Raw genomic sequence first — 24,604 nt, 5'->3', positions numbered from 1 at the left:
TTATTGGTGAGAAAACTGGACCCTGAGAGGTTAAATGACTGGTACAAGGTAGAAAAGTAGGTAGTGGCAGTCTTAACCAGGACAAACACTCTTTCCACTACACCACAAAGCATTCTCAAGTGAATTTACCTAAAACCTACTTCTGGCTCCTAACAGATTATGGGGACATGTACCTAGACTGACAATTCCAAACAAAAAATCCTTGTCCACACAGATAGTCAAACACAAACAGCAGATTTCTTCCACAGCCACCACTATAACTGCATCCCTTCTGTAATGGCTGAAATTTTCCTAGCAAATGTTTATGGAAAATGAAGCAACTAGTATTTTCATGTTATGCATATGCTCACCTCCAGCTTATTTTTTTATTTAAAAACAAAAACACAAAATAAGACAAACCTAAAGAGAGAACCCAATTAATTTCAAGACTAACAGATAACCTCATCTCTAATTAAGATGCCAGAGTATCCTAATTAAATTCCCCTAGCAATGACAACCTGAACTTGGCTGTATTATGGGGGAAAAGGTAGGAAAAAAAAGAGGTAAGTTCGACTTTATAGCAAGGACAGGATCTTAAGTACGTAATTAAATGAATTCTTAATGACATACTGGACTTAACTATGGATTTGCTATTTACACTATTAATTCATTCTAATTTGGCAGTAATGCACAGTACTGATACGCAGAAGTAAACCCTACCATTGCCCAACCCAAATGACAGGAATGCAAGGTAAACAGGAGTTTGGGACTCTGTTATCTGAGTGTTGGACAGTAAGTGACAATGGCTGTGGATGTTTGCTGACAGCCCTGGGGGGACATGTTTATGCTGCCTAGACAAGTATGTACACAGGAAAGAAGAGCTTTCCTTTTAAAAAGTAAATACCCATCTCCATACATAAGGGGTTCCCTCATCACAAATCCAGTTCACAGAAAGGTTTGGGAACTAAATGCATAACCATAAAAGGACTGCCACAGAGAAGAAATAAAAGAATATTTAACATCTCATTACTTTTCTAAACTGTAATTTATAGATGCAGCATCTCAGAAAAATGACTGCTCCCCGTAGATCCTAGCATTAGAGGTAAAAACTGGGGATAAATTTATAGAAGACACAAGATTAGGCCACACCGTGGGAAGAATTTGAGCAGAATGCATTCCAGCTTCCACAAAATACTTTGAACAAAGTGCTGGAACTTTCCCTCGGTCTACCAGCAATGCATTGCCGTTCTTAACCTGGGTTCCAGAGATGGGCTTCAGAGGGCCTATGAGTCCTTTGAAATTGCATATACAATTCTTGTTCATAGAATGAGAAATTTTCTGGGATGAATCTATAGCTTTCATTAGATTCATAAAAAGATCCAAGAACTAACAAAAATTAAGAGCTGCTCCTCTTCCTGAGAAACAAAAATAAGACAGCCACTGATGATCCTTAGCTATTTAATGCACAGTAAAAACGTGGACAGCTTTCACAATCTTAAAAACAAAAAACATTCCAAAGATGAACAATAAACATGTCAACATATTTGGCTAAGTTTATATTTTTACTGGTAGCAAATATTTTTACCAGAAGCAAATAGCATCAAATCAAGTACCTTTGGGAAAGACTGATGCAATCTTTATTCCTTCCTGCCTACACCTAAAAGGGGATTTTCTGATCTACCATGCTAAATTTCTACAAGGATGCACCTCTATGGAATGCAGGCCAAGCCTTTTGCAAAGAATTCCAGAGCATAAACTAACATTATTTTTCAAATCTCAACTGTTTTTATTTTTTTTAAGTAAGCAGTGGTATAAGTCTTTTTAAATGTTTATTTTTGGAACGGCTTATAGAAAATGGCACCCTGGGACCTTTAGCTCTATGTCTCCAAAATTTTCTTTCAAGAATCTGATCCATGAAGTCTCTTAAAAAAAGATAATATACCTGACCTAAATCAGGTTTTGATTAAGGTCAAAACAATCTGAAAAATAGATGTGTCCCAGCAGAGAGTCTCAAGACTTCAAGTTCCTCAAAAATGCCTCTATATGCCACTCTACTGTAAGTCAAGGAGGATGGCTATGCAAAGGTATCACTTGTTGATATCTCCGACGGTCTGAGGTATAATCTATAGTCACTGGTTGCCACGCATCATTTCTTGTAGATAAATGGTATTCATGTGATAGGCCGCCATCCAATTTGGGTGCCTCTGAGCATTCCAATAATACGACTGAGAAGCGGCGGCATAGTACTGCTGCCAGGCCCTGTAGTAAGCTCTCCAGTACTCCTCATAATCCTGATAGGTGTCATAAGAACTTGGATGTGTTTCCCTATGGCAGCCATACCAACCATCTTCCTGAGGTTCTGTCTGCAATCGATAGGAAGACCGCCTGGGAAGGCTTCTCCTGCTCTGCTTAGCTCTCTGGTTAGCTCCCTCTTTATGCCTTGCCTTTATTTGGATTTGAGGTGACTCTTGATACTCTACCTGATTAGGGGTATCATTTACATGCAGAGGTTGTTCCAAAGAGATACGGCCATCTCCAGGAGCAGATTCCAAGTCTTTCAGCTGAGTATCAGAAGAGCCTTCCAAGTATGACTTATTTCCTTTGCTCTGGGAAGAAGTCCTTGAGCTGTAAGAATCACTGTCACTCTCAGAGTCTCCAGATTGGCTACTACTTGCCAATACCTGCACTCTCTCTTCAGTAATTCTATTTCTCACAAAACCATTCTGAGGATTCACAGTCTGATCCCCAGGACCTGTGTAGTGCCTGATGATTTCCACAGGTTTCTCCAACCCCTCTTTAATAAAGTGTTCATAATCCTCTACCAAGTCTGCAAAAGGCAAAGTGCATGGCAGATGGGTTTTAAAGGAAGACAGACATGGAATTTGGGGGAGTGACACAGGTACAGCTTCTTTGACCTGGTGCTGACTATCGGTCAAGTTTCCAACAGGGGTCTGACCAGAATTCTTCATTTGCTCTTCCAATTGTATGGCACAGCCCAGTTCTTTTGGTGACATTGCTTTTTCTAAGATTCCACACTCTGAATGGCTTTTCACGGGAAGCTTTTGTTTGGTATTATTTTTTGATTTGACTGATAATGCAGATACAGAAGTATTTCTAGATGAAGCCACGTGGTTACCATGAGCTTTCCGAGTTTGAAAGGTTCTCTCTATTTTTTGAATTTGCTTTTTTAGGGGCTGGGCAGGTACACTTGCTAAGCCGTATGTATGCATAGCAGCTTTAACCTCCACGTCCCAATCCAAACATTCTTCCATCAGACCAGGAGGAATGGGATCTACAGAGAAGGAATAAAAAAATATTAAAATTCTCAAGCTGCTCTAGACTAGTATTTTCTGAATGATTTCATAAAACTTTCTATGGTCAAATAAGGTTAAGAAACAAAATATAGTAATAATACATAAGAAGCTTAAGAAATATATTATTTTAAAAGCCCCAATCCTTGCACTAAAGAAATTTGCCCAAAAATACACAAGACCCACCCCATACTCACAAGCACTATCTCTCCTCCCCACACACACACTCAACAGAGGTTACCATAGGAGTACGGTGCCAGTCTGCAGCAATTCTCCCGTCTTTTCTCTTCCCCCTCTCCCCAACTCCTGCCCTGTACCTCACTACTGCTAGCAGCAACACAAGATCTTAGAAAATGGACTGTGCTCTCCAAAGCTTATCAACTGGGAAATATTACAACTGCAACTCTGTAGCCCAGTAATGCCACTACCCTATACTCCAACAGGGAGAAATCACTGCCCTCAACAGGGGAGAAAAAACCCTCTACAAGAAAAAAGCTAGATGACTGTGAAAAGATCTGTAGTACTGATGGCACTTCTAAGTTTTTACAAATTTGCTAGCGCTAACTCTGAATTTCCTGTTCCATCCAGGTGTGACAATTTCCTTCCACCTCACACTCACATCTTTCCAAAGTGTGATCAATTTTCACCTTAGGCAGACAAAATACACAGAGCCCCTTCTTTACAAAGACTCTGCCTGTGTGTTGTTGCTCATGTATCTGTGCCCACTACTTAATCCCTCGGATCTGGATGCTTCAGTTGGGGCTCTTGATCCTTTGCTCAACAGACCCTCTGACTAAAACTCTGATTCCTACTTAGGTGATACCCCTTGCTTACCTAGGCCTAGGATACAAACCAATTTCCCTCCTAGTCCTGCCCCATGCAACTCATCTGAAGTCTGTTGTCACACAAGTTCCTAGTACCATACAGATCTAACACCATGAATATCATCTTCTCATGATTTCAGGGCTCTGTTTATACTCATAAAGATCCAAATATGTCATTTTCCGGTATCCAAAGGCAAATTTTATCACTAGATGCTATGATACTGAATCCTACCAGAAGTCTTAACTCTCTTCTACCAATTTTCAATTTATTTTTTGCCACAGTGTAATCATCTGACAGATCACCAATAGACTTATACATAAAATTAACATAATATAGTCTTAGAACTGAAAGAGAACCTAAAGACCATTTACTCCAAAAACAAATATTTTATAAATCAGGACATAAGCTCAGAGCAATTAAAGAAATCTGTAAAAAGATCATGAGTTATTACAAAGCCAGAAATACAAGAATCCACAGGCTTACCAAACCTGTGCTTAACCTAGCTTTGTAAAAATCACTAAAGAAGTTAAATATAAATTGGTAAAATATTCATTGTTATATTTATTTAATAACTCCATATACCAGATTGTAGAAGGTCATCGTACATTACGTAAGTTTCTGTATATGTGTGTATACATACATACACAAAGACACACAGACTAACATGCATATATTAACATATACAGCAAATAAACCATATTTCCACACACCAGTTTTTTAGGGTTGTTTTCAAGAGATCATTAATAGTTTCAAACATGCACTGTTTCTAAGACAGCAATTTAAAAAAGCAGCTTGACAAATGATTCACTAAAATCAAAAGAAAACACTTCAAAATGTTCAAAATAGTGTTCAAGTTAAAGATACTGTTCCTTCCCCACGGTAACACAGGTGAATATGGCAAGAATTACCTTCACAGCAACATAAGAGGTCAAATAAGGGGGAACCCTTATATAAGAGAATAAAATCAAATTGCAAGGTTACAAACTAAAAAATGGAGCTAATACAGTAGTAAACCGTTTTTCATTTTTCATGTGCCAGTAAGTAGCTTGCAACACTCTCCCTGCTACTTATTAGCTGTAAGCCCTTAGGCAAATTACTTAACCTCTCCTCAATATCCTCATCTACAAAAAGCAGATATTACCTCACAGGATTATGGGGAGGATTAGATGAATTAACATACATAAAATACTTGGAACAGTACCCGACACATCATAAGTACTCTATGTTAGCTATTATTTTTATTAGGCCCATCATCACTACCATTATTACTCTGATAGCAAAACGAGACAGACAAAATATACCTGGTAAAGCCAGAAGGTTGATATTACATTTCTGGGCAATTTTCATCATCATATTTTCTTCTTCTCCCTGGCAACAGTAGGTCACTGTCAGTCCCAAAGTACCTACAGCACAGAAGGAATGTTAAGTAGTAACTCATTTTCACATAAAAGACACTCCAAGTCCACCTGTCACATTACAGATTCCTCCCCTTAAATAAAGCACCCAAATTTTTCTTTCTTTCTTTTCTTTTTTTTTTTTTACCAAAACGGCCAGCTCTGCCAATCCGATGCATATATGTCTCCCAATCCAATGGTACATCCAGATTTACCACCAGATTCACCTTCTCAGCATCAATCCCACGGGAACTCTTGAATCGAAGAAGAGAGTAACTGTTTGTTTGCGTCAAGTGTAGCATGGGTGCCAATGCACGCACTATTACTCTAGTTTAACCAAGAGCCAGATTAAGAACAGGAAGATATTTAGGAGCAAAGGAAAAGGAAACTCATTTCTAATGACTAATTTCAACGATAAAGATAAAAATATAAAAGACATTTTTAAGAAAGCATATTCCCCAGCACTGGAAAGACAATTATGCTCTGGTATTCTTGTCAGATACACTCACGTAAAAAAGCAGATGCAATCTGTATACATCTGATAATAGAACATATGTCAAGATGGATCAGTCACCCACACTGAACAGGAAATTTACCAAATCTGTGGAAATGAGGACTCTGCAATGAAACTGCTTCAGTTTAGCCATAGCATCAAGACGCTGATTCTGCTTCATGTTGCCTAAAAAGAACCAAAAAGAAAGTCGTATAAAAACAAGCTAATACACATTTATCAAATCCATACAAAGCAGAAATCATAACTCCCCCAGTCTTAACACTTTAAAAATATACCAATCAAAGTTAATTCTGTTCTTATATGCAAATCTAGGTTAAGACCTAACGTTAGAATCTTTTAAAATATGGTTAGGCAATCAACTTGAAATTCAAAAATCAATTTTAAACGGTCACTAGGTTATGCCTGCAGATATAACATTATATCTGCAAAGTTACACATGAGGTATAACGATTCTTAGGAAAATAAAATTGCTTTAATCAGTTGTTTATAAATTTGGTGTTGAAGTATGATCTATCATCCATTAGAAAGCAGTCTCCCTGGTATCTCACAGCACACCATGACTCAACAAGCCTAGGCCAACAGGTCACAAACTAAGCTGAAATATCAGTCAAAGCTCTAAAAACAATCTCAATGATGAAAAATTCCTTTAACTCTTCCATTCCTAATAGGCCAACAGTAATAATTTAGCTTTGTGTCAAAAATGGATCATTTTTGCTGTCCACAAGACCACAAGACAGTCAATTCAGTTAGCATTCTCAGCATTTTAACAACGGTTATGTAAAGAAGCTAAATATTTTTCTCTTAAGATGACAAAGACAAACTGTTTTATAAAATTATTAAGTTCTTTGTGGATTTAACTTGAGTTTTCTAACTTTTTATTATATGCCAAGTTACTTCTCAAAAGGCAAGGATATAGATTTATTAAATTCCAGTGAAATATAAACCTGAAATTTCCTTTACTCTGAAGACTCAGTGGAACCTCACACTCGCAAGACCATTCACAAAGTGGTATTTCTTCCTCCCGACTTGGGAGAGGCTTCAGTCAGGATACTAAACAAAGATTAAAGTAAAAGATGAACTTACCCGAAATGCACTCTGCAGGAAAGCCTTTAGAAGAAAGGATATCAGCCAAATGTTGTACTCTATGAAAAATAACAGAGACTTATAATTTTACAAATATTGCCCCACGCCTATCCTTTTATTTCACAAGTTCCCCAGATGACCTTTTAAGTTACATTACCTGCTGTGCAAGTTAGAAAAGACTAAGGCTTGATTAAATGGAATTCTGCTGAACAGCTCCTGCAAATGCTGAGCTTTTTCCTCAAAAATCTTATGGGCCAAAGGGTATGAATTGACAATTTTGTAATACTGTTTCAAACCTACAAAGAAGTCAAGAGGCTTCTGTTAAAACAAACATATGTGCTATATCCTAATGGCAAATATGAAAGCAACAGTTAACTAGGCAATGGAAAGCTCCAGAATATCATGAACAAACCAGTAATATAAGTATCTAGTATCTGTACACACCCAAGAGACTTGGATCACTGGAATTTAGTCTTACAAAAGTGGGATCTCTCATGTACTTTGTCAAAGCATTAGCCAAAACTTCAGGGTAAGTAGCTGACACTGCTAACATCTGTTTACTGGCAGGCAAGGAAGAATAAATCCAACTGCAAAACAGAAGAAAAACACACACCATGGAAACTATTCTGACAGGAGCCACCACCTGGGAAACCTAAAGATACATACTTTGGGGTATCATTTTAATAGTTACGTTAGTTATTTTTCTTACTTTATTTGCTCCTGGAAGCTGCCTTCTTCTAAAAGCTTATCTGCTTCATCAAGAATAAAGAGACGTATACTGCCTGGGTTCAAGTAGTCAAGTTCTATCAGTTGTTTAATTCTGCCTAAATTCCAAAAAAAAATTGAAATATTTATGATGCACCAAATCTGTGCAAATCTCAGCCAATGTTGTTACTCTACTTACTCACAGGTTGTGCTGCTGACTTTTCTCACCCAACCTTCACTAAGCATTTACACACTAAACCACAAATTAAAAATCCTGACTTCCGATCTTGCCTAAATCCATTTTTTCTCCCTCACATTTCATACCCAATAAGTATGGAAAATAAACACTATTCCTATCAAAAGTCTCGAACACTAAGGCACTGAATGCTAGATTCTGATCAGTGATTCACGACTGAAGGATTAATAGAGAAACAAAGAATAATCCCAATCCATGGCTTAGAAGAGTTTCCTTAAAGTCATCTCATTCCTCTTCTCAGAAGCCTGTCCCACAGGTGTTTTCGAACATCCTTAGGAGTGGAGATTTCATAAATTCTGCTGGTAATCCAGTCACATGTCTATATCTCACTGGTAAGGCTCTTCGTTTCTAATCCTCAAAATAATTATCATAGTTATCAAAGATTCCCATATTCTTATTGTTCTATTAAAAGTGTTCAGTCCCTTAAAAGCCCCAGTTATGAACAGGCATCGAGATCTTACCAGGAGATCCAACAGCAATATGACACTTTTTAAGTCTAGTTTTGTCCTGTGATAATGGAGTCCCTCCAATAAAGACATGACACTCTAAGCCTTCCATTTTTATTCCAATCGCTGTGATAACAGAATGTATCTGTACAGCAATTTCTCTTGTAGGAGCCAAGATCAAAATCTAAAAAAAAAGTAAAATATACCTTTAACAAGTCAGTGGAGTAAATACACAAGATTGGCACATTCATTATATGATGAACTATTTTTCATCTAAATGATCATTTTAAATGATGAGTTTTTATTGACAAGGGAAACTATTCCACTCATTTATTCATGTATTCATTCAATAAATATTAAATAAGACCCTGCTCTGTGCTAGACAACATACAAGTTTCTGGGGAGTCAACAGTGAACAGAACAAAGTCTGTGCTCTCATGGCACTTTCCTTCTTGGATGATAAGAAGATATAAAATAAACAAACATATACAAATAATGGCAGGCAATGAAAGGGCTATGAAGAAAAATCAAACAGGGAAAAGAGAGAGAAGCAACGAAAGAAGGGAAGGAGCCATTTTAAATGGAGCAATCAAGGAAAGCCCCTCTAAGGAGGTAACTTTTGAGCAAAGACCTAAATGTACACCACAGACTAGAGCTAGCTATGTGGTACCTAGGGAAATGCTTTCAGGAAGAGGAAACAGCAAATGCAAAGGCCTTATGATGGCAGCGTTCTTGGTGTGCTGCAGGAACAGCAAGGAGGCCCATGTGGCTGGACAGAATTACGGGACAGTAAAGATCAGAGATCTAGCTCCAGGGGCTTGGTCATGAAAGGCCTTGGGAGTCACAGCGACAACTTTGCGATAAAACTACTGAAAGAGGAGAAGGTAAAACTACACGTCCTCAACTATGAGAAGAAAGAAACCTGCTTTAAAAAAAAAGACTAGGAGAAAATATGCCAAAACTGTTAATAGCAGTTTCTCTCTGGGTAGGTGAGATTATATTTTGTTTTCTGGTACTTGTCCTTTATTTTTCTATATTTTCCCAATTTTCCAAAATGGGTATATATTACTTCAATAACACAAAGATCTTAAATTAAAAAATACAAGTTTTATTTATGGAACTTATTCAGGCATTTGGCATTTGACCTGCTGCCAAACTGTCAGGAGCCAAAAATCTCAAAAAAATCTCAATTCACAAGTAGAATAGCCCAGGTCCTTGGGGAGCAGAAGGATTTTCCATGTGCAGCATCAGCCAGGATTTGGCAGATATAAGATAGGACTCAAAAAGTTTTATAGATGATAAATATGGGTATTCAGGTTAAAAAATACTGTTGGAAGAATCATCAGATAGACATGACTGAGAACTTGAAATATTAATCTGCCGTAACTCCTAAAAATACAAAGTAAGATTATGAAGATTGTATGTGATTTTTGTATCCCCAACACCTGGCATACTGTTTATACATAATATGGACTCAACAAATCTTTGTTGAAGAAATGACTCCCAAACCCAAATCTCCTGTAAATCTGGGTAAGGCCATCACAGACCCACTCCAAGAGAACCTAGAAGATGGGGGAGGAATATGATACATTCACGGAGCTGTAAGAACCACCTGCGGGACCAGCAACAGCCAAAGCACCACATTACCAGGAATCAAGCCAAGTGCTAAGTTTCATCACAATCTGGTCAGCAAATAAAAGAATAAAGAATCTCTGGGGGCCGGCTCCATGGCTGAGTGGTTAAGTTTGCACCCTCCGCTGGGGCGGCCCAGGGTTCGGATCCTGGGCGCGGACATGGCACCACTCCTCAGGCCACATTGAGGCGGCATCCCACATACCACAACTAGAAGGACCTGCAACTAAGATATACAACTGTGTACAGGGCGGGGTTTGGGGAGATAAAGCAGAAAAAAAAAAAAAAAGATTGGCAAAAGTTGTTAGCCCAGGTGCCAATCTTTAGGGGGAAAAAAAATAAATAAATAATCTCTACCTGTATTCTCAAGTAATGACAAAACGGACACACACAGCTGACACTGTATTTAAGATGCAGCAATAAGAGAAAATTCCAACCTGCTAACAGTAATAATGTATCCTTGGTCACCATGCACACCGCCACCACTCAACAGCCTTGATGTCTACTTGACTTTCATACCTTCATATTTTTCATGTGGCTTAATTCAATCATGCATCAAATTCACTCCTATCTCTGAGGAGCTACTGGTATTCATCCGAACTGTGGTAAAATCCACATCACACACCCTCCTCTGGGGGCTCTGAGCTACACTCACCTGGGTACTTAAGTTTTCAAGAATAAGAGAGTCCAAAGCAATGGTGGAGAATACACAGGTTTTCCCAGTGCCAGACTTCGCTTGAACAATTAAATCTGCGAAGAAAAAACCTTATTATTAGGCAGTACTGGCTGAAGACGCTTAGGGACCAACATGAAGTGAGAGAACTAGAAGGGTCTCCAGACATCACCTACTTGGCACCTTGGCTTTTAGTTAGCTCTCAAAAACGCACGAGGCCGTATCCAGAAATATGCCTGGTGCCCGAACCTCTGCCGTTCATCTTCTCAAACTCAGAACCACTTGTTAGCGCTAGAAAGGGCCCTAACTATGTTCAAATTCAATACTGTGCCTCTGTTTCACAAAACAGGAAACTGAGGCTCGAAGGCGTGCAGTGATTTGCCCCAGGCCCAGCCCTGCAGTGGCGGCCGCGTGGGCCTCCTCCCGGGCCCAACCCCGCCGCCTCTCGGCACCCCTTCCTCGGGCCCTCCCGCCTCCCCAGGGTGCCCGCCCTCACCGAACCCGCAGCGCCCCAGCGGGATGGCCTTGAGCTGCACCGGCGAGGGCCGCTCGAAGCCGGCCGCCCGCAGCCCCTCCAGCACCGGCCGCGACAGCAGCAGCGACTCGAAGTCCGCGGGCTCCGCCAGCAGCACGTCCCCCGTGCGGGTCCGCGGGCCGCCGACGTCGTGGGCCGTCCGCAGGCTCCGCACCGGCCCGGGGGTTGGCTCCGAGGCGGAGACCCGCGCCGCCACCCGCTCCGCAGGCATAGCGGTCTCCACGGTCGCTAAGGCCGCTGGGGCTTCAAACGCCGCCGCCATGGTCGCCGCGCCGCCAGATCTCGCGGTACTTGAGGCGAGGTGGGGAAGCTGAGAGCGAGAAGAAGAACTTTATTGGCAGTCTTCCAGCGAACACACTGACAGGGCTGGCCTCGAAAAAGATGACGCAAGTCGGAGGCTTAGAAAGACTCGCAAACGGCGATAACAGCAAAGAATGTGACCTGAGGAAGGCGGGGAGAGGGAGGACAGGAAAGCTGAGGCTCCCGGGGTGTCGCCGCCTGCGGCCTGCAGAGGGCGCCGCGCGCTCACGGTGAGGGCGCCGCCCCGCCTCCCGGCCCTCGGTGGGCGGGTCCTCTCGGCCCCGCGTCCGCCTCGCCACCCTCACAACGCGGTCTTTGTGATGCGCCGGGTGCGTCACGCCCCGGCCTCCGCGCCCGGCCCGGCGGTTGCCTCCTGTGTGCTCGCGGAGAGCGCCCCGAGCACAGCGAGACTCCGGATTCACGCGTTGTCTGGTAGATGTCTGGCTGCGGTCCCGCGTCACTCTCCTCTGTGTCCCCGGCCCCTAGCACAGTACCTGGCACAGGGTGAGCGCTAATCAAAGTAAATGGAATCGGAACCAGGATCTGGACTGACAGCTCCCAAGTTCATATCTCCACTTCAGACCTCTCTCCAGCCTCTAGAGCTGTACATCCATCTGTCTTCTCCACTTCTCCGCTGAGGGGTCTGCAGGCATCCCAAATTTAACGTGTCTTCTGTGTGTTGTTCCTATCCCTCCGGCACCACCGTCTCATGGGTGACAACAGTCTTTACCACTTCCCCTTACTTTAGGTCTCTGCTCAGATATCAAAGAGGTCTTTCCTGAACAGCCTGAGCTCGCTCCCCCATCTGTCCGCTCCCTGCCTCTCCCACCACTCTGTTCTCTTGTTCTCCTTTATTTTTCTTCAGGTGCTTATCACTACCTGAAATCATGTGTTTATTGTCTGTCTCTGCCACTCTATGAGGGCAGGGACCTGCTCTGTCTTGTTCTCTGCTGAATCCCTAATGGGGAAAAACAGAATCTGACAAATACTAAGTGCTCGATATTTATTGAATAAATGAGCTCCTATAACAAAGTCTTAGTCATAATTCCAAATTTAAGTGTGTCTGGAACCTAATCTTATTCACAATTCCAAACCTAAAGAGACTCTGAATCCAGCCCCAAGTTTCACCTTGTCCTTCTATCATAATGCTGGTCGTTCTCTCTCACCCCCTTCGCGCGCCGCACACGTACAGGGTGAAGATCCACATGTGGGAGGCTCTCTGGCATGGTAATCCCATGGGAGAGGGGTCCTGAGGATGCGTTTTGCTTAGAAATTTACAAAACATTGAGAAAATGTCAGCTGTCCATCTGAAAGAAGGGGGACTCTTGGGAATGAGCCCTAATGCTTCCAGGCTTCCTCTTAGTATCCCCCCTTTCATCACCTGATCCCCAAATCCCAAACCTGGGAATTATTCCTGACTCCACCTTCTACTATCCCTCTCTCCTTTCTAACAACTACCTGACGGCAGGTAATTTTGCCTCCAAATATTTCATCCATTCCTCTTCTCCAGTCTCCATAGCATCTGCCCTATTTTAGGCCCCATCAAATCCTAACTGTTGCAACAACCTCCCGAATGGTCCCCCTGCCCAGAGTTTCTCCTCTCTCCCAGCCAGCCACCCACAGGTGCTGCAATGATCTTTTTCTTGAGTGGGTATCTTAGGTTGCTTGGGTCTGGCTTCAGATTCAGCTCCTTTTGATGACCTTTTTTATTTCCCACTGCAGGCTCCTACTTCACACTATAAATAATCCCAGTCCAGCTCTTACCATATTCTGTTTACTTGTTTACATGTCTGTCCCTCATACTAAATAAGCTATGAGCTTCTCAAGGATGGGAATTTTGTCACTCCGGGCTCTCCAGCCCAGCACCAGGCCCTTGTTAGACCTAATAAACACTGAATGGCTGACACTTTCTTGCTCAAAAATCTCTACTGGATCTCCACGTGCACAGCAGTAGTCCCGTAGAATTCACACCAATCCCTGACGAAGAACCTGGCTCTCATCCCAAAAGAACGGGAAGACTGCTTTTCCAGAAAAGAACATCTATAGTTTTATAGGCATTCTGCTATTGTGTTTGTTGTTACAATATTTTATGGACAAAATATCGCGGTAATGTTACTAGGAAAAAGTTGTATTGCTATTGCTAAAAATACAAATCAATAAAATTTTTTCCCCAGTAGTTAAAAAGTGTAATAATGTTGTTTACCATCATTTTAGGGCTGTAAACATAAAACACAAAGGTAGGAGACCATTTAATAACTAGGTAAGGTATGAAAGTAACATACACAGAAACCAGGTGGTCTGTTGTCTGCTTCCCAGCCTTCTCCAGGATAAACATCACAATGGGACCCCAGCCTCTTTTTATGCTGTTCTGTCTACCTGGAAGGCCCTTCCTCACGTTATGTACCTGGGAGCTAGAGGAGGGAAAGATTCCTGTGACCTGAAGAAGTGGGAGTAAGACTTAGACTCAGAATGGACATTGAGGCTCAAATGGTCCCATGGTATCATTTCACAGTGGGGTTCTCTGCACCCAGAGGAAAGAAAAACAATGTAAATAAAAGCATGGACATAAGGTGGCCCACCCTGGGTTTGAGGATCTGTGGGAGAATGAAGAAAGAAGGGAAAGAACTAAGGTTTTTATAGCCACTTTTTCTCATTTGACCCTCAAAGCAACAAAAGGCAACATTATTATTTGCATTCAATCTGCAAACATCTCTCTATTCATTCTTTCAACAAAACTCTTCTGAACATCTAATATGAATCAGCCAAATGCTGGAGATACAAAAATGGGGCAGAATAACCAGAGCCCTTGTCCTCAAGGAGAAAGACACACACAAACAGGTGGCACTGATCAAGGAGGACATAGGCAAGTAGCACAAAGTTGTATAAAATCATATGCAGTGCTGACATTTTTCAGGGCTTAGTTGCTCCAAGTGTGGCTGTCATGTGGGAGAGAGTGAGAACTTCTGAGAAATTGAGGAAAACAGCTTTTGGCTTCCAGAGAGCTATAGCTTTCTTCTCTATGCTCTTCTGATCCCCACCCAAAATCGAAGTGGTTTATAGCATGCAGAGAAAAGCACGAGAGATACTCCATGCACAGATGGCTCCTTACCTAGTCCTTGGAGTCCAGCACTTCTGCCAAGACAGCAGCATCAGGAGACAAACCTCAGGTCCAGGGAAGCACTGAGGGGCTGATTTTGTGAGCTGATCCTGAAGCATAGATAAGGAATTCATCAGGCAGTGGGGGTGGAAGGAGAGCTCCCCAAGCAGACAAGCTAGAAAGATATTCTGGGCAAAAGGAACAGTTTGTGCAAAGGCGTGGAAGCCTGAGAAACCGCAGTAGTTTAGGGAAGGTATGAGCTTTACTGTGAACGGAGGCAAGTATGGCAGCAATTACCAGGAAAGAGGCTGCAGGGATATATTGGTCCCACTATGGAAGACCTTGCCTGCCACCATAAGGAATATAAAGTGAACGTGTCATGCTCTCCCAAAGGGGGTAGTTAGGTAGCAATAAAGAGAAATTCAGTTGGAAATGTAGATTGGGGCTTGATTAATGGCAAAGGTAAGGAGTTCGGGTTTTAACTTGCAGCCCATGAAGCATCATCTAAGTTTGGGATCTAATTTGTGGCAGGTAACAGCAAGGCCCAACTTACACACTGTTTCTTGCACTCATAGCTCCTGGCTCCTTTAAGTGTTGATGCACCGCTTTCCATGGGCCAGTGCTTACCATGTACTATTTATCCAGCGAACAGGGACTGAGCACTTGCTTCCTAGTTCTCTTTCCCATCTGTATTCAGTTCATCTGCTCAGTGGACTAGCAGCATCAATAAACTTAAGTTATATCAAGTTTATCAAGTGATAATATCTGGCCTTCTGGACAGAAGTTATTGTTTCGTGACCCTGCTCAATCCTACGTGGCTACTTCCCAACATGGAGAATAACTTTTTACACGTGCCTCATGACCTATGGGGTGACTACATCTTTGGTACCTTTTCAGACAGGAATTAGGAGAGGGGGAGATGCAGCAAAGGTCCGGGCCCCTGCACCCTGCACTGCCACCTCCTGCCATGGAGATTTGCCTGGCTGGCTTTCAGTAAAGAACCGCAGGCCATCCTCCCTCACTGTGGGCCAGACTCCCCGCTGCCCAAGGCCCGTGTTGATTAATTGCCCCATTTAATACCACAGCCTCAGTCTTCAGGGAGGAAGGCGGTACGTTTGCTCTTCTCCTTGTGAGAACGGGGCCCCATTCATTCTTGTCCAGGCAGCATAATAAATAACCTACCCCTGTTGGCAGGGAGTTTATTAGAGACTGATGGGACATTTAACAATAACTGGGGGCCTGTGATTTATTAGGTAGGGAGGTTCATGGCATCTCCAAAGACTGGGAATGTGGAATTTAATTGATAAAGCGGCTGTCAGCAGCAATGAGATGCACTCAATAGAATATGCATTTGTGGGATTCTCTTTGGAGCTGTCAGGAAGGGTTTCTGCTAATCATATTCGGCTCCTGCCGATGATGGTGTCTGTTGGATATCTGGGTAAGAGACAAATGGCAGGGAGGGCACTCTGAAAGGGGCCCGGGGAGGGGTGCACCTGTCAGTTGCCCAGCCCAATGGAAGAATGTGACACAAATGAGCAAAAGGGAAAAGGATTCCCATTACCCTAAGCGAGGGTCCCCTTCAAGAGGCTTTTGTCTCTCTTCTGGGAGCTGCTCAAGGAGCAAGAGATGCTGAGCATCTGCTTCCTGGAAAAGAAGGGAAATGAAAGAGTGAAACAGCAAGAAGAAAGATTTGTTCTGGAATTCTAAACTCCCTAAACCCTGAAGCCCCTGCACCAGAGATGCCCTGCCTGGTTCTCCACCACTGACACTCATATACATAACACACACACCCCACAGCACAGTTCCTCTCCTTCCCCAAGACACACACTACAGTTATCCTACATCCACACAGCCTCCCTTGCACCTCAGGGGGCTGCTCCTCCTATCACTGCTGCTTTCAGGCCAAGAACAGAGCCACAGAAACTCAGATGGATGGAGTCTCACAATTTTTTGTTGCTGTTGTCTCCCAGCTCCGGAGACCTCAGAATCCAGGCTGAGAACCTGGAAATGAATGGTCTGGGGTATGCAGAGCATACAGCTACTCTGCTCCCTCAGCCCACCATCCACCCAGTTTCCTGACAATAAGGAAGACTTGTTTTATCTCCAGGGACCATTCATGATGGCACAGATGATGGCACCACTATGTCCTCAGGCAGCTTCGAGCCTTTCCAGAGCCACTCTGCTCACATTTTCTATTCCTCCCATCCCTCAGGCTGTTGCTCAGCCTTAAACAAGGCCATGTAAGGCACAGAGAGGGGCTTTCTCAGGCCAGAGCCTGCTTCCCTCCTTTGATCCTCCTGCATCTATTCTTAGGTCCCAGGAGATTGGTCTGCCTCCTTGTTCCCTCCAGGGAGAGAAACAAAAGGGGAGGCAATAGAAGAAGAAGTAATTGTCACTGTCTAATCTGAGCCTCGGTGGTGACACTGAGGGACCTCTGCACAGAATGGATACAGCAACTGGTTTGATTAAATCAAACCTCTCCTGCAACCTTGTTAAATTAAACTGACAGGCCAGGAGCAGATGAGGGAGGGCAGAGGGATGCTTGCCTTGGGTGGGGGCAGGGGGAGGTTGGTAAGAAGATCAGATGGTAGCAGAGCGGCAGCCTGCCCTTTCTCTTATTTGCTGACTCTAGATAGGAGATGAGATTTATGGATGTGAGATGCTTAAGTACCTGTCTGAGCACAGGCTGTGAAACTGACGCAGAAGCAGCCTGCTGCCTCCCTCTAGGCTCCGCAAATTCCCTTGGCAGTCAGGCCTCACATTTGGAACAGTGCTCTTGACATTTCAAAGGGCCTTTACACGCTTTACCTTCACAACAAGCAGGTAGCAGGGGGAGTATTTGTCCCACATTATAGTTAGAGAAACTGAGGCATGGAGAGATTACAGGGCCAACTAGAGTCAGACAGAGAGGCAGAAGAGCCAGTCCAAGACCTCAGGTCTCCTGCCTGCCAGTCCTGGCCCACATTCCCTCCAACATTACGCCATATGGCAGAATTTCCCAGGATTTAGTCCCTGGACCACCATCTCTTCTCCCACCGTCAGAGAAATGTAATCCACACAGCTTGCTTTGTGGGCCATCAGGAAAATGCCAGTTCTTACTAGCTCACTGCAGCCCACCTGCAAAGCACACCACCAGCTTGTAAAGGTCGCGAGACCATTCTAACAAATTCATATCACTCTCCCACATGCCCAAGCTCTTCCAAGTCATTTCACTCTACCTAATTACTATTCAGGAGGAGGGGAGAGATATTGTTAGCAACACCAGCAAATAGCAGTAGTAGAAGGATAACACTGATACCCTGCTGGCTTCCTCACCTGTCACCCAGTTCCTCACCTGCCAAAGCTAATTTTCCACTCACCAGTGGGTGAGAGCTCATTTCAGAGTGTCTGAGCCACATGCACACTCACACACATATATGGACACACAGCGCCATTGTGAATAGAGTAACACCTCACCCAGGGTGCCCTTGTTCTCACTTCAGATGCACTCCAATGATTTGTTTATTGACACCTCCACCCCTTTCCCATCTCTTTTTCAGTAGGGAGGACACTGGGATGGGGCTGCTGGAAAAGGTGGTACATACTGATTACCAGAGCACAGCTGGGAGCCTCTTGGACGTTGGCTCCTCCCAAGGGACACTCATCACACACCAGTTAGTGATCAGATCCTGGGGCAGGGGGAGCAAATGACAACAGAAGGGGGAGAGAGGAGCAGGCTTTTGACCACTGTCACCAGCAGGAAGCTGGGTGAGAGAGCCAGCACAACGTGGTAACATTGGCTTTTTGAGGACAAACAACTGTATGTATGTGCCACACCAGCCATGGTATCACCATGCTCTTTCCCTGTGGTTACTGCATGGTTTTGATCACCACTCTTGACCTGAAAAAGATAGCAGCCAGTAGACAGACAGATAGGTCAAAGGTACTTAGACAAATATCAGCAGCCTCCTACACTCATCTTCAGTGTCGTCATTGGCCACACCCAAACCCAACCTCTCCCATCTATCTAGCTATCTGAAGTCATAGAACAGATCTCCTCTAAAGCAAGGAGTTGGGTCCCTCTAGAAACACCTGCCAAGTGAGGTAGAGGGGAAGGAGGTCTTGCCTGTGGGGGGCAGGGGAGAGCAGATCACTGGGTCTGGGTTCCTGTGCTGGTTCTGCCATTAGCAAGCTGGGTGACCGAGGGCAAATCACTTAATGTTTCTGCCCTGCACCTTCCTGTAAAATCATATGCTTGGCCAGGAAGTCCACACCATTAGAGTTGTAAAATTTTAGAGATCACAGAGGAGAAAAATGAGACCCTAAGAGGTTAAATTAGGTATCCAAGACCACACAGCGAAGTGGTGGAGTGACTGAGAGGGCGTGTGTTCTGGAGCCAGAGTCAGAGCCTCTTTGTGACCTGAGAGGGGTTCTGGCCCCCCTAACAGCCCCCCCACCTCCCATTTCCCTTCCTCATCTGCAGAACGGGGGCAATAGGAGCCCCTGCCTCCGAGGGTTTGGGAAGAATAGGTGATGCCGGACACAAGGAAAGCCTTCAATAAATGTAAGCTAGCACCACTTTTGGTGAGAGGACGGAGGTTCAGACCCACCTATCTTGACTTCCAGTCTTTCCTTGAGGTCACAATTCCCTCATTATCTATAAGGTCCTTTTTAGCTCCAAAATTCTATGATTCTAAGTCAGGAAAATTAAAATGCAAGTTATTTCCAAAACCCTCCAGGCAGAGACACAAAAGACCATTTGGGGGATTCATTATTCACTCTCCATTGCCTCAGTCACTTTCAGTGGATGATGATTCATGGGGAATGATCACAGCAAAGAAAACCTGTCCAAAGGCAGGGAGGAGGGAGGCAGGAAAAACCCAAACGCCTTTGCATGTACAGCTCCTATTCTTCAACATGCATCTTCATTTGTTACATGGTGACAGTGTTTCTTGGCCTCACTGCCTTTCTGCTCTGGGAACTTGAGGTTGCCTCTTGAGGTTGCCACCCAGCCCCCTCCCCACAAAGCCCCAGGGAGAGAGTCCTGCCTCTTGGGTCAAGCAGCAGCCCTCTCAGAAGCAGTCATCATCCTCAGCCCCAGCTCCCCTCAGGGTTTCCAGGCTGAGATCTCCACCAGGTCTCGGGGCTGACATCTGATCAGGGCTAGCACAGTTCTCTGGCTCCTGCAAAAGACCAGAAGTAGCTTAGGAGGCAGCCTTGTGGAAGCAAATATGCAGTAAACCTAACCTGAGATGTGGCCTCCTTTTTCCCTCACGCCATGATCTCAGGAGGAGAAGCAGGTAGCTGCCTTTCTCTCTTGCTAACAAGCCCCTGGCAGGCTGCCAACCCCTGGTCCTTGCTTACAGCTATCAGAGCCTGGTGGAGATGGCCAAGTAGTGTGTATAAGATGAGCTTTCATTCTGAGTTGCAGGCCATGATAAGGTTACAGGGAAGCCAGGACTGGGCCTCCGGGGAGTTCAGTGTGGCAGAATGTCCCCAGGAGAGTGCTGGGAGCAAGTCATGTTCCTTCTCAGTGCAGTTCACATCTACCTGGTTAGTTTGCACAAATTCCGTATTTCACTTAGTGTGCCCTGACATTCTTCAGGTGTTCTTTACAGTTGAAAAATATTTGATTTTCCAGCAAATGTTTGCAAAATGGAAATATTTGGTCCCCAAGTAGCAATGAAACTATTGCTTGGGTACAATAAGCACCAGGCCCACGGCTGCAAATAATTCCAAATAGGGCTCAGTAGCCGTCCATAGACTAACTGTTCACTATTTGAATTAGCCTAATTTTGCACTTAAAATTCCCTCTGACTTGTTCAGGTGAGATAGCCCATTCATACATGAAGCTTTCTTAAAATGCTATACTGCTTTTTCTTCCTCAGGTACCTTCCTTCTAACTCCCTCCAAAAAGTTTCAGTATCTGCATAACTGATAGCCTGGTCTTGCAGCCCAGTGACTCTGTAAGGATGTTAGGGCTACGAGAGTGGTGTCTAAGTTAGCACTACGTGTAAAAGTGAGGGCGATTTTGTGGATAGGCAACTACTAGGATTCACCCCCTCAATGGCTCTAGTCATCTTAGCAAGCCACCTTAGGGCACATCCCTCCTGCTCTTGCGGAGTAGGGGAGTAGAAAGAGGTCACCTTGGAAGCAGGGAGACCTTATTCATCACTATACACACCAATCTCTTTGAGCTTCAGTTGCTCAGTTTATAAGAGGTGAGAATGATACTCTATGTTTACAGACACTGAAAGCTAATGGAGCTTTTTATGACCAGAGTCTTTGAATCCTCTACCCGGTCAAAAGAATTTTCAATTAGAACCCAAACTGAATCTTTCTTTTGGAACTGAGAGGCCTCCTAACGTGTTGGCCACTTCGTCCCTCTGCTGTCTCCCCTGGTGTTGGGATTATAAGGGACAGAGGAGCTCAGTCTTCTGTCTAAGGTGGACCGAAGAAGATGTCATGAAAGCTAGGAGTTAGATTCTTTCAAGAACTGCTGAGCCTCAGTCCAGTACCTCCCGCGTCATCTCAATGTGTTCACACTCAGACGCGCAGTCTCTGCTCAGCACTTCTGGGCCTGCCTGCCAGGCAATGTCCTCTGTCTGGAGAGAAACAGTCCTGCAACGATATCTGAACACATTCCAATAGCATGTGATCTCTAGGGTCAGCCTTTCCTGTTGATGCTCAGGAGGCATGGGGGTGGGGGGGGGGGGAATTGGGATAATGGCTGTTGGCAGCCACAAGGGGTGGAGGCAAGAGGGCAATGGAGACATGGACCCCACCCTTGGGAGGGTGATGTTACGATGAGGTTTCCAGACTGTGTGTGGCCACGGATCTCTTTCCTCACATCAGGGTGAGCTCCCCAGCTCTTCTGTTGCCAGTGGCGATGAGATGGATACTGCCTCACCCAGGGATGCATCTTCCAGAGCTAGCTAGGACTTGGTGGGTGGGGACCTCCAGGTGGGGGCCATAGGATCTGGAGCCAGGAGAATGGCAGTGTTTCCATTGTTTAGTTTAGGATCTGAGCCCTGTTGGGACACAGCTGGTTCTGCCTCTCCCTTTGAGCTCAGCCATTGGTGCCAGGATCTTCAGGCTCTGGCAGTGGAACAGAGGGGGCCACCCTCCCTGACTAGGCTGGGCAAACCCCAAGAGTTTGACACCCTTAGACACCACTTCCAGGAGCTGCACCCTTTCCCTCAGGAAAAGTACCCACCATACACATCCCCACCAGCAAATGCCCTGTGCCTTCCGAGGGTTCCACCTCAGCTCTGCATGGCTTTGAGAAGGTATGTTCACCACTAATCTCAAGACCTTTGATTTATTCTTTATTTTTGAATGAGATAGTCTCATCCTCCCTCCAGGCTGAGTTTCGGGGGGCAGGAGGGAGGAGGCTGAACCATTTGATTCCTCTTCAGCAAAAATGAATCATGTTCGCCATCCCCCATCCTCAGCCCAGGAATATTTACCCATGTTTATATAACCTGGCAACAGGCTTTGTTCTCTACCACTTACACCCTTAAAAAAAGAAAAGAAAAGTGGAGCAAGGCAGCCCTTTTTCCTACTCCTGTCTCCTGCGCTGCCCAGTGGACACAGCTACCTCTTCAGAAACAAGGAGAGAGGGAGAGCCCCACACACCCCGGGGGTAATGTCAGCCTTCTCAGGAGCAAGGGAAAAGAAAGTCGCAATGGCCCAGCATCATGAAAGGACTTCAGAGCTGGAGAGTAATTACCCTCCAAAGTCCTGTGAGACCCTCACAGTAATAGCACCTCTGTCTTGTCTGGGACCTGTCTCGGGAGCACTGAACTGAGATTATGGTCATCAACTGTTTTCTCCCCAAGTCTTTGACCTTAAAAGTGGATGGAATGCGATCTGGCTTTGCTAACAATGTATTCTTCATCTCTAAGATGGATTCCTCTTGTCCTGACTACTTCACAGATCATTGTCAAAACAGAGTTTTGTAGGGAGTATAGAAGTGTTAGATTCACATGGGTTTAAACTATAAGTAGAGAAAACTGAGGCCACTAAAAGGAAAGCATTGGTGCAAGGTCCTACTAGTGTCCTCAACAGTGTGGAAGACCTAACCACCCAGTCCTAAGTTCTTACAGAGAGATCAGCCTGCATCTCTTGGACTTTTAACCACAGCCACCTTCCTGACATCCAAGGGGATTCCAGCCCATGAGCTCTCAGAGATGGAGAAAACCAGGGCTTAAACTTGCCTCTAAAGACTTTCAACCGTAGACCCACAAATGTTCACTCAGCGCCTCCTACAGCCGCCACTGAGCCGGCGCTGGAGATTAAACAGTGAGCAAAGCACGGCCCTCGGGGTTGAGGAACCCTTTCGTGGCTTTTCTCCCGGAGTAAGACTTCCTCGGTGGACTCTGTGTCAACGGTCTGGTCTCCCTTTCTATGCCTGTCGCAGAGGATTCAACTCCAGAACCGGTTCGGCTAGGCTGGACACCTGCAGCTCTCTCCTTGGGGGTGGCTCCTACTCTGAACACTGCTCGGGTCCCACGGAAGGAGGCCCCTTGGGGATCTCGGCTCACAACTGCAAGGAAGCGGGAGGGCCGGCGGCGACGCTGTGCGGACAGGCGGGGACTCGCCGCGGTGGCCGGCTGGCCGAGAGAGATGAAGGACATGTAATTTCAGGCTCTCCCAGCGGGCGTTCGAAACGCCTGAGCAGATTCTCAGCTCCGTCCGCAAAAGTTGGATTCTCGGACCCGCGCAGAATCCTGAGCAGCCACGGTGAAGAGAGCGCGGGCACCTGGGCTTGGTGAAAGGCCGCCGGGTCGCGGGCTTCGGACTGAGTTCTGACCCACCTACGCCGCTTCTTTCTTTACTCTATCCCTCGGCTCCCGCTGCCCCAGCTTCGTCCAAAGTGGGTACTCAGAGCTAGGCCGAAAGACGTGAGCAAGTCCACCATCATTGAGGACCCGGGGTTAAGTGGAAGCCACCTGACCCGACTCCCAAAGTTTTCTAAAGATGTTCGTTTTTATCCTTCCTCCCTCTCTCCCTCTCACCTTTGAACAGTAAGCGGAAGGGGCGCTCTTTGTGGACACGGATCGGAATGACCGCAGCGCCTGCATTCTCTCTTTCGCGCCTTCTCTCAGGTCTTCACGGTTCTGTCTCCCTCAGAGACCCCAAATTCTGCCTGGGGCAAACTTTCCTCTTCAATTACCTTGAAACAACACGTCGCTAATTACCCTAATTACTCTCGGGCCCTGCAACACCGCCCCCGGCGGGCCAAGCTGGGTGGCGCGCCGCCTGGGCACGGGGGAGGACCCGCCCCGGGGCGCGTGCGGAGGCGGGCGCGGCGGGTCCCGAGCTTCCCTGGGCGGAGCGCCCCGGCCCCCTGCTGCCCGTCTCGGGTCCATCTGCCACAACTCCACCGCCCAGGGCCTGCGGAAGCTCGCACACCTCAGGCGCTCGGGCCGTGCCTGTTGATAGAATCGGAGCATCGTTGAGTACCCCTCCTTCCCCACCTTACAGAGAGCTTCGCAAGAGCCCAGAGCAAGAGTTAGGATAACTGACGCCCGAGTACAGGGCAAGAGAAAGGCCTGCTCCTCCTCTCCCTGCCCACCCTATTGAAAGCAGCCCCCATCCCATTACCCTCTTTATGTTTTCATAAATAATCACTACCTGAAATGACCGCGTTTATTTATTTTTACCTGTTTGGCTCGTCCTTCCCCTCCTCCCGCCCCATGCACCTTTTTGAGAGCAGAGACCTGACCTGTCTTATTCAATATCCCCAGACCTACAACCTCGCCAGGAGTACAGTGACCCTTCCATTGATTTGTGTTAATTAAGTGAATGGACCGAGCGGTGGCTCCTCTGCTCTGCGGGTGAGCAGTGGAGTGGGAGGATGCTACACTAGG

General features: G+C 45.3%; 1 protein-coding gene across 3 annotated transcripts; it reads right to left on the bottom strand.

The window, feature by feature from the left end:
* Positions 1–1,741: 1,741 nt before the first annotated feature.
* Positions 1,742–23,966, bottom strand: DDX20 (DEAD-box helicase 20). 3 transcript variants are annotated; one of them, XM_070487040.1, is made up of 15 exons: positions 23,750–23,954; positions 19,778–19,912; positions 16,312–16,394; positions 14,763–14,860; positions 11,315–11,663; positions 10,801–10,895; positions 8,529–8,697; positions 7,816–7,930; positions 7,551–7,693; positions 7,264–7,402; positions 7,107–7,165; positions 6,106–6,188; positions 5,658–5,763; positions 5,417–5,518; positions 1,742–3,271 (listed from the first exon to the last, which is right to left on the bottom strand). In XM_070487040.1, the coding sequence occupies exons 5-15, from the start codon at positions 11,613–11,615 to the stop codon at positions 2,109–2,111; spliced, it is 2,475 nt and encodes an 824-aa protein (XP_070343141.1). In that variant the 5' UTR covers positions 11,616–11,663; positions 14,763–14,860; positions 16,312–16,394; positions 19,778–19,912; positions 23,750–23,954; the 3' UTR covers positions 1,742–2,108. The 3 variants fall into 3 exon arrangements, with proteins under 3 accessions (XP_070343141.1, XP_070343142.1, XP_070343140.1); XM_070487041.1 differs by lacking the exon at positions 19,778–19,912 and having other exon boundaries at positions 23,750–23,966; XM_070487039.1 differs by lacking the exons at positions 14,763–14,860; positions 16,312–16,394; positions 19,778–19,912; positions 23,750–23,954 and having other exon boundaries at positions 11,315–11,920.
* Between the last annotated feature and the right edge of the window lie 638 nt (positions 23,967–24,604).

Source organism: Equus asinus, chromosome 16 (genome assembly GCF_041296235.1).
Source record: "Equus asinus isolate D_3611 breed Donkey chromosome 16, EquAss-T2T_v2, whole genome shotgun sequence".
Classification (NCBI taxonomy): domain Eukaryota; kingdom Metazoa; phylum Chordata; class Mammalia; order Perissodactyla; family Equidae; genus Equus; species Equus asinus.
This window is presented reverse-complemented; position numbering and strand designations above follow the sequence as displayed.

Excerpts from the sequence above, each read along its gene's own strand:
- DDX20 (XM_070487041.1), bottom strand. The coding sequence starts at position 11,615 with ATGGCGGCGGCGTTTGAAGCCCCAGCGGCCTTAGCGACCGTGGAGACC. Across the intron at positions 8,698-10,800 it reads TTGAAAACTTAAGTACCCAG|ATTTTGATCTTGGCTCCTAC; the intron begins GTGAGTGTAGCT and ends CTTTTTTTTTAG. Across the intron at positions 5,519-5,657 it reads TGGCAGAGCTGGCCGTTTTG|GTACTTTGGGACTGACAGTG; the intron begins GTAAAAAAAAAA and ends TCTGTGCTGTAG.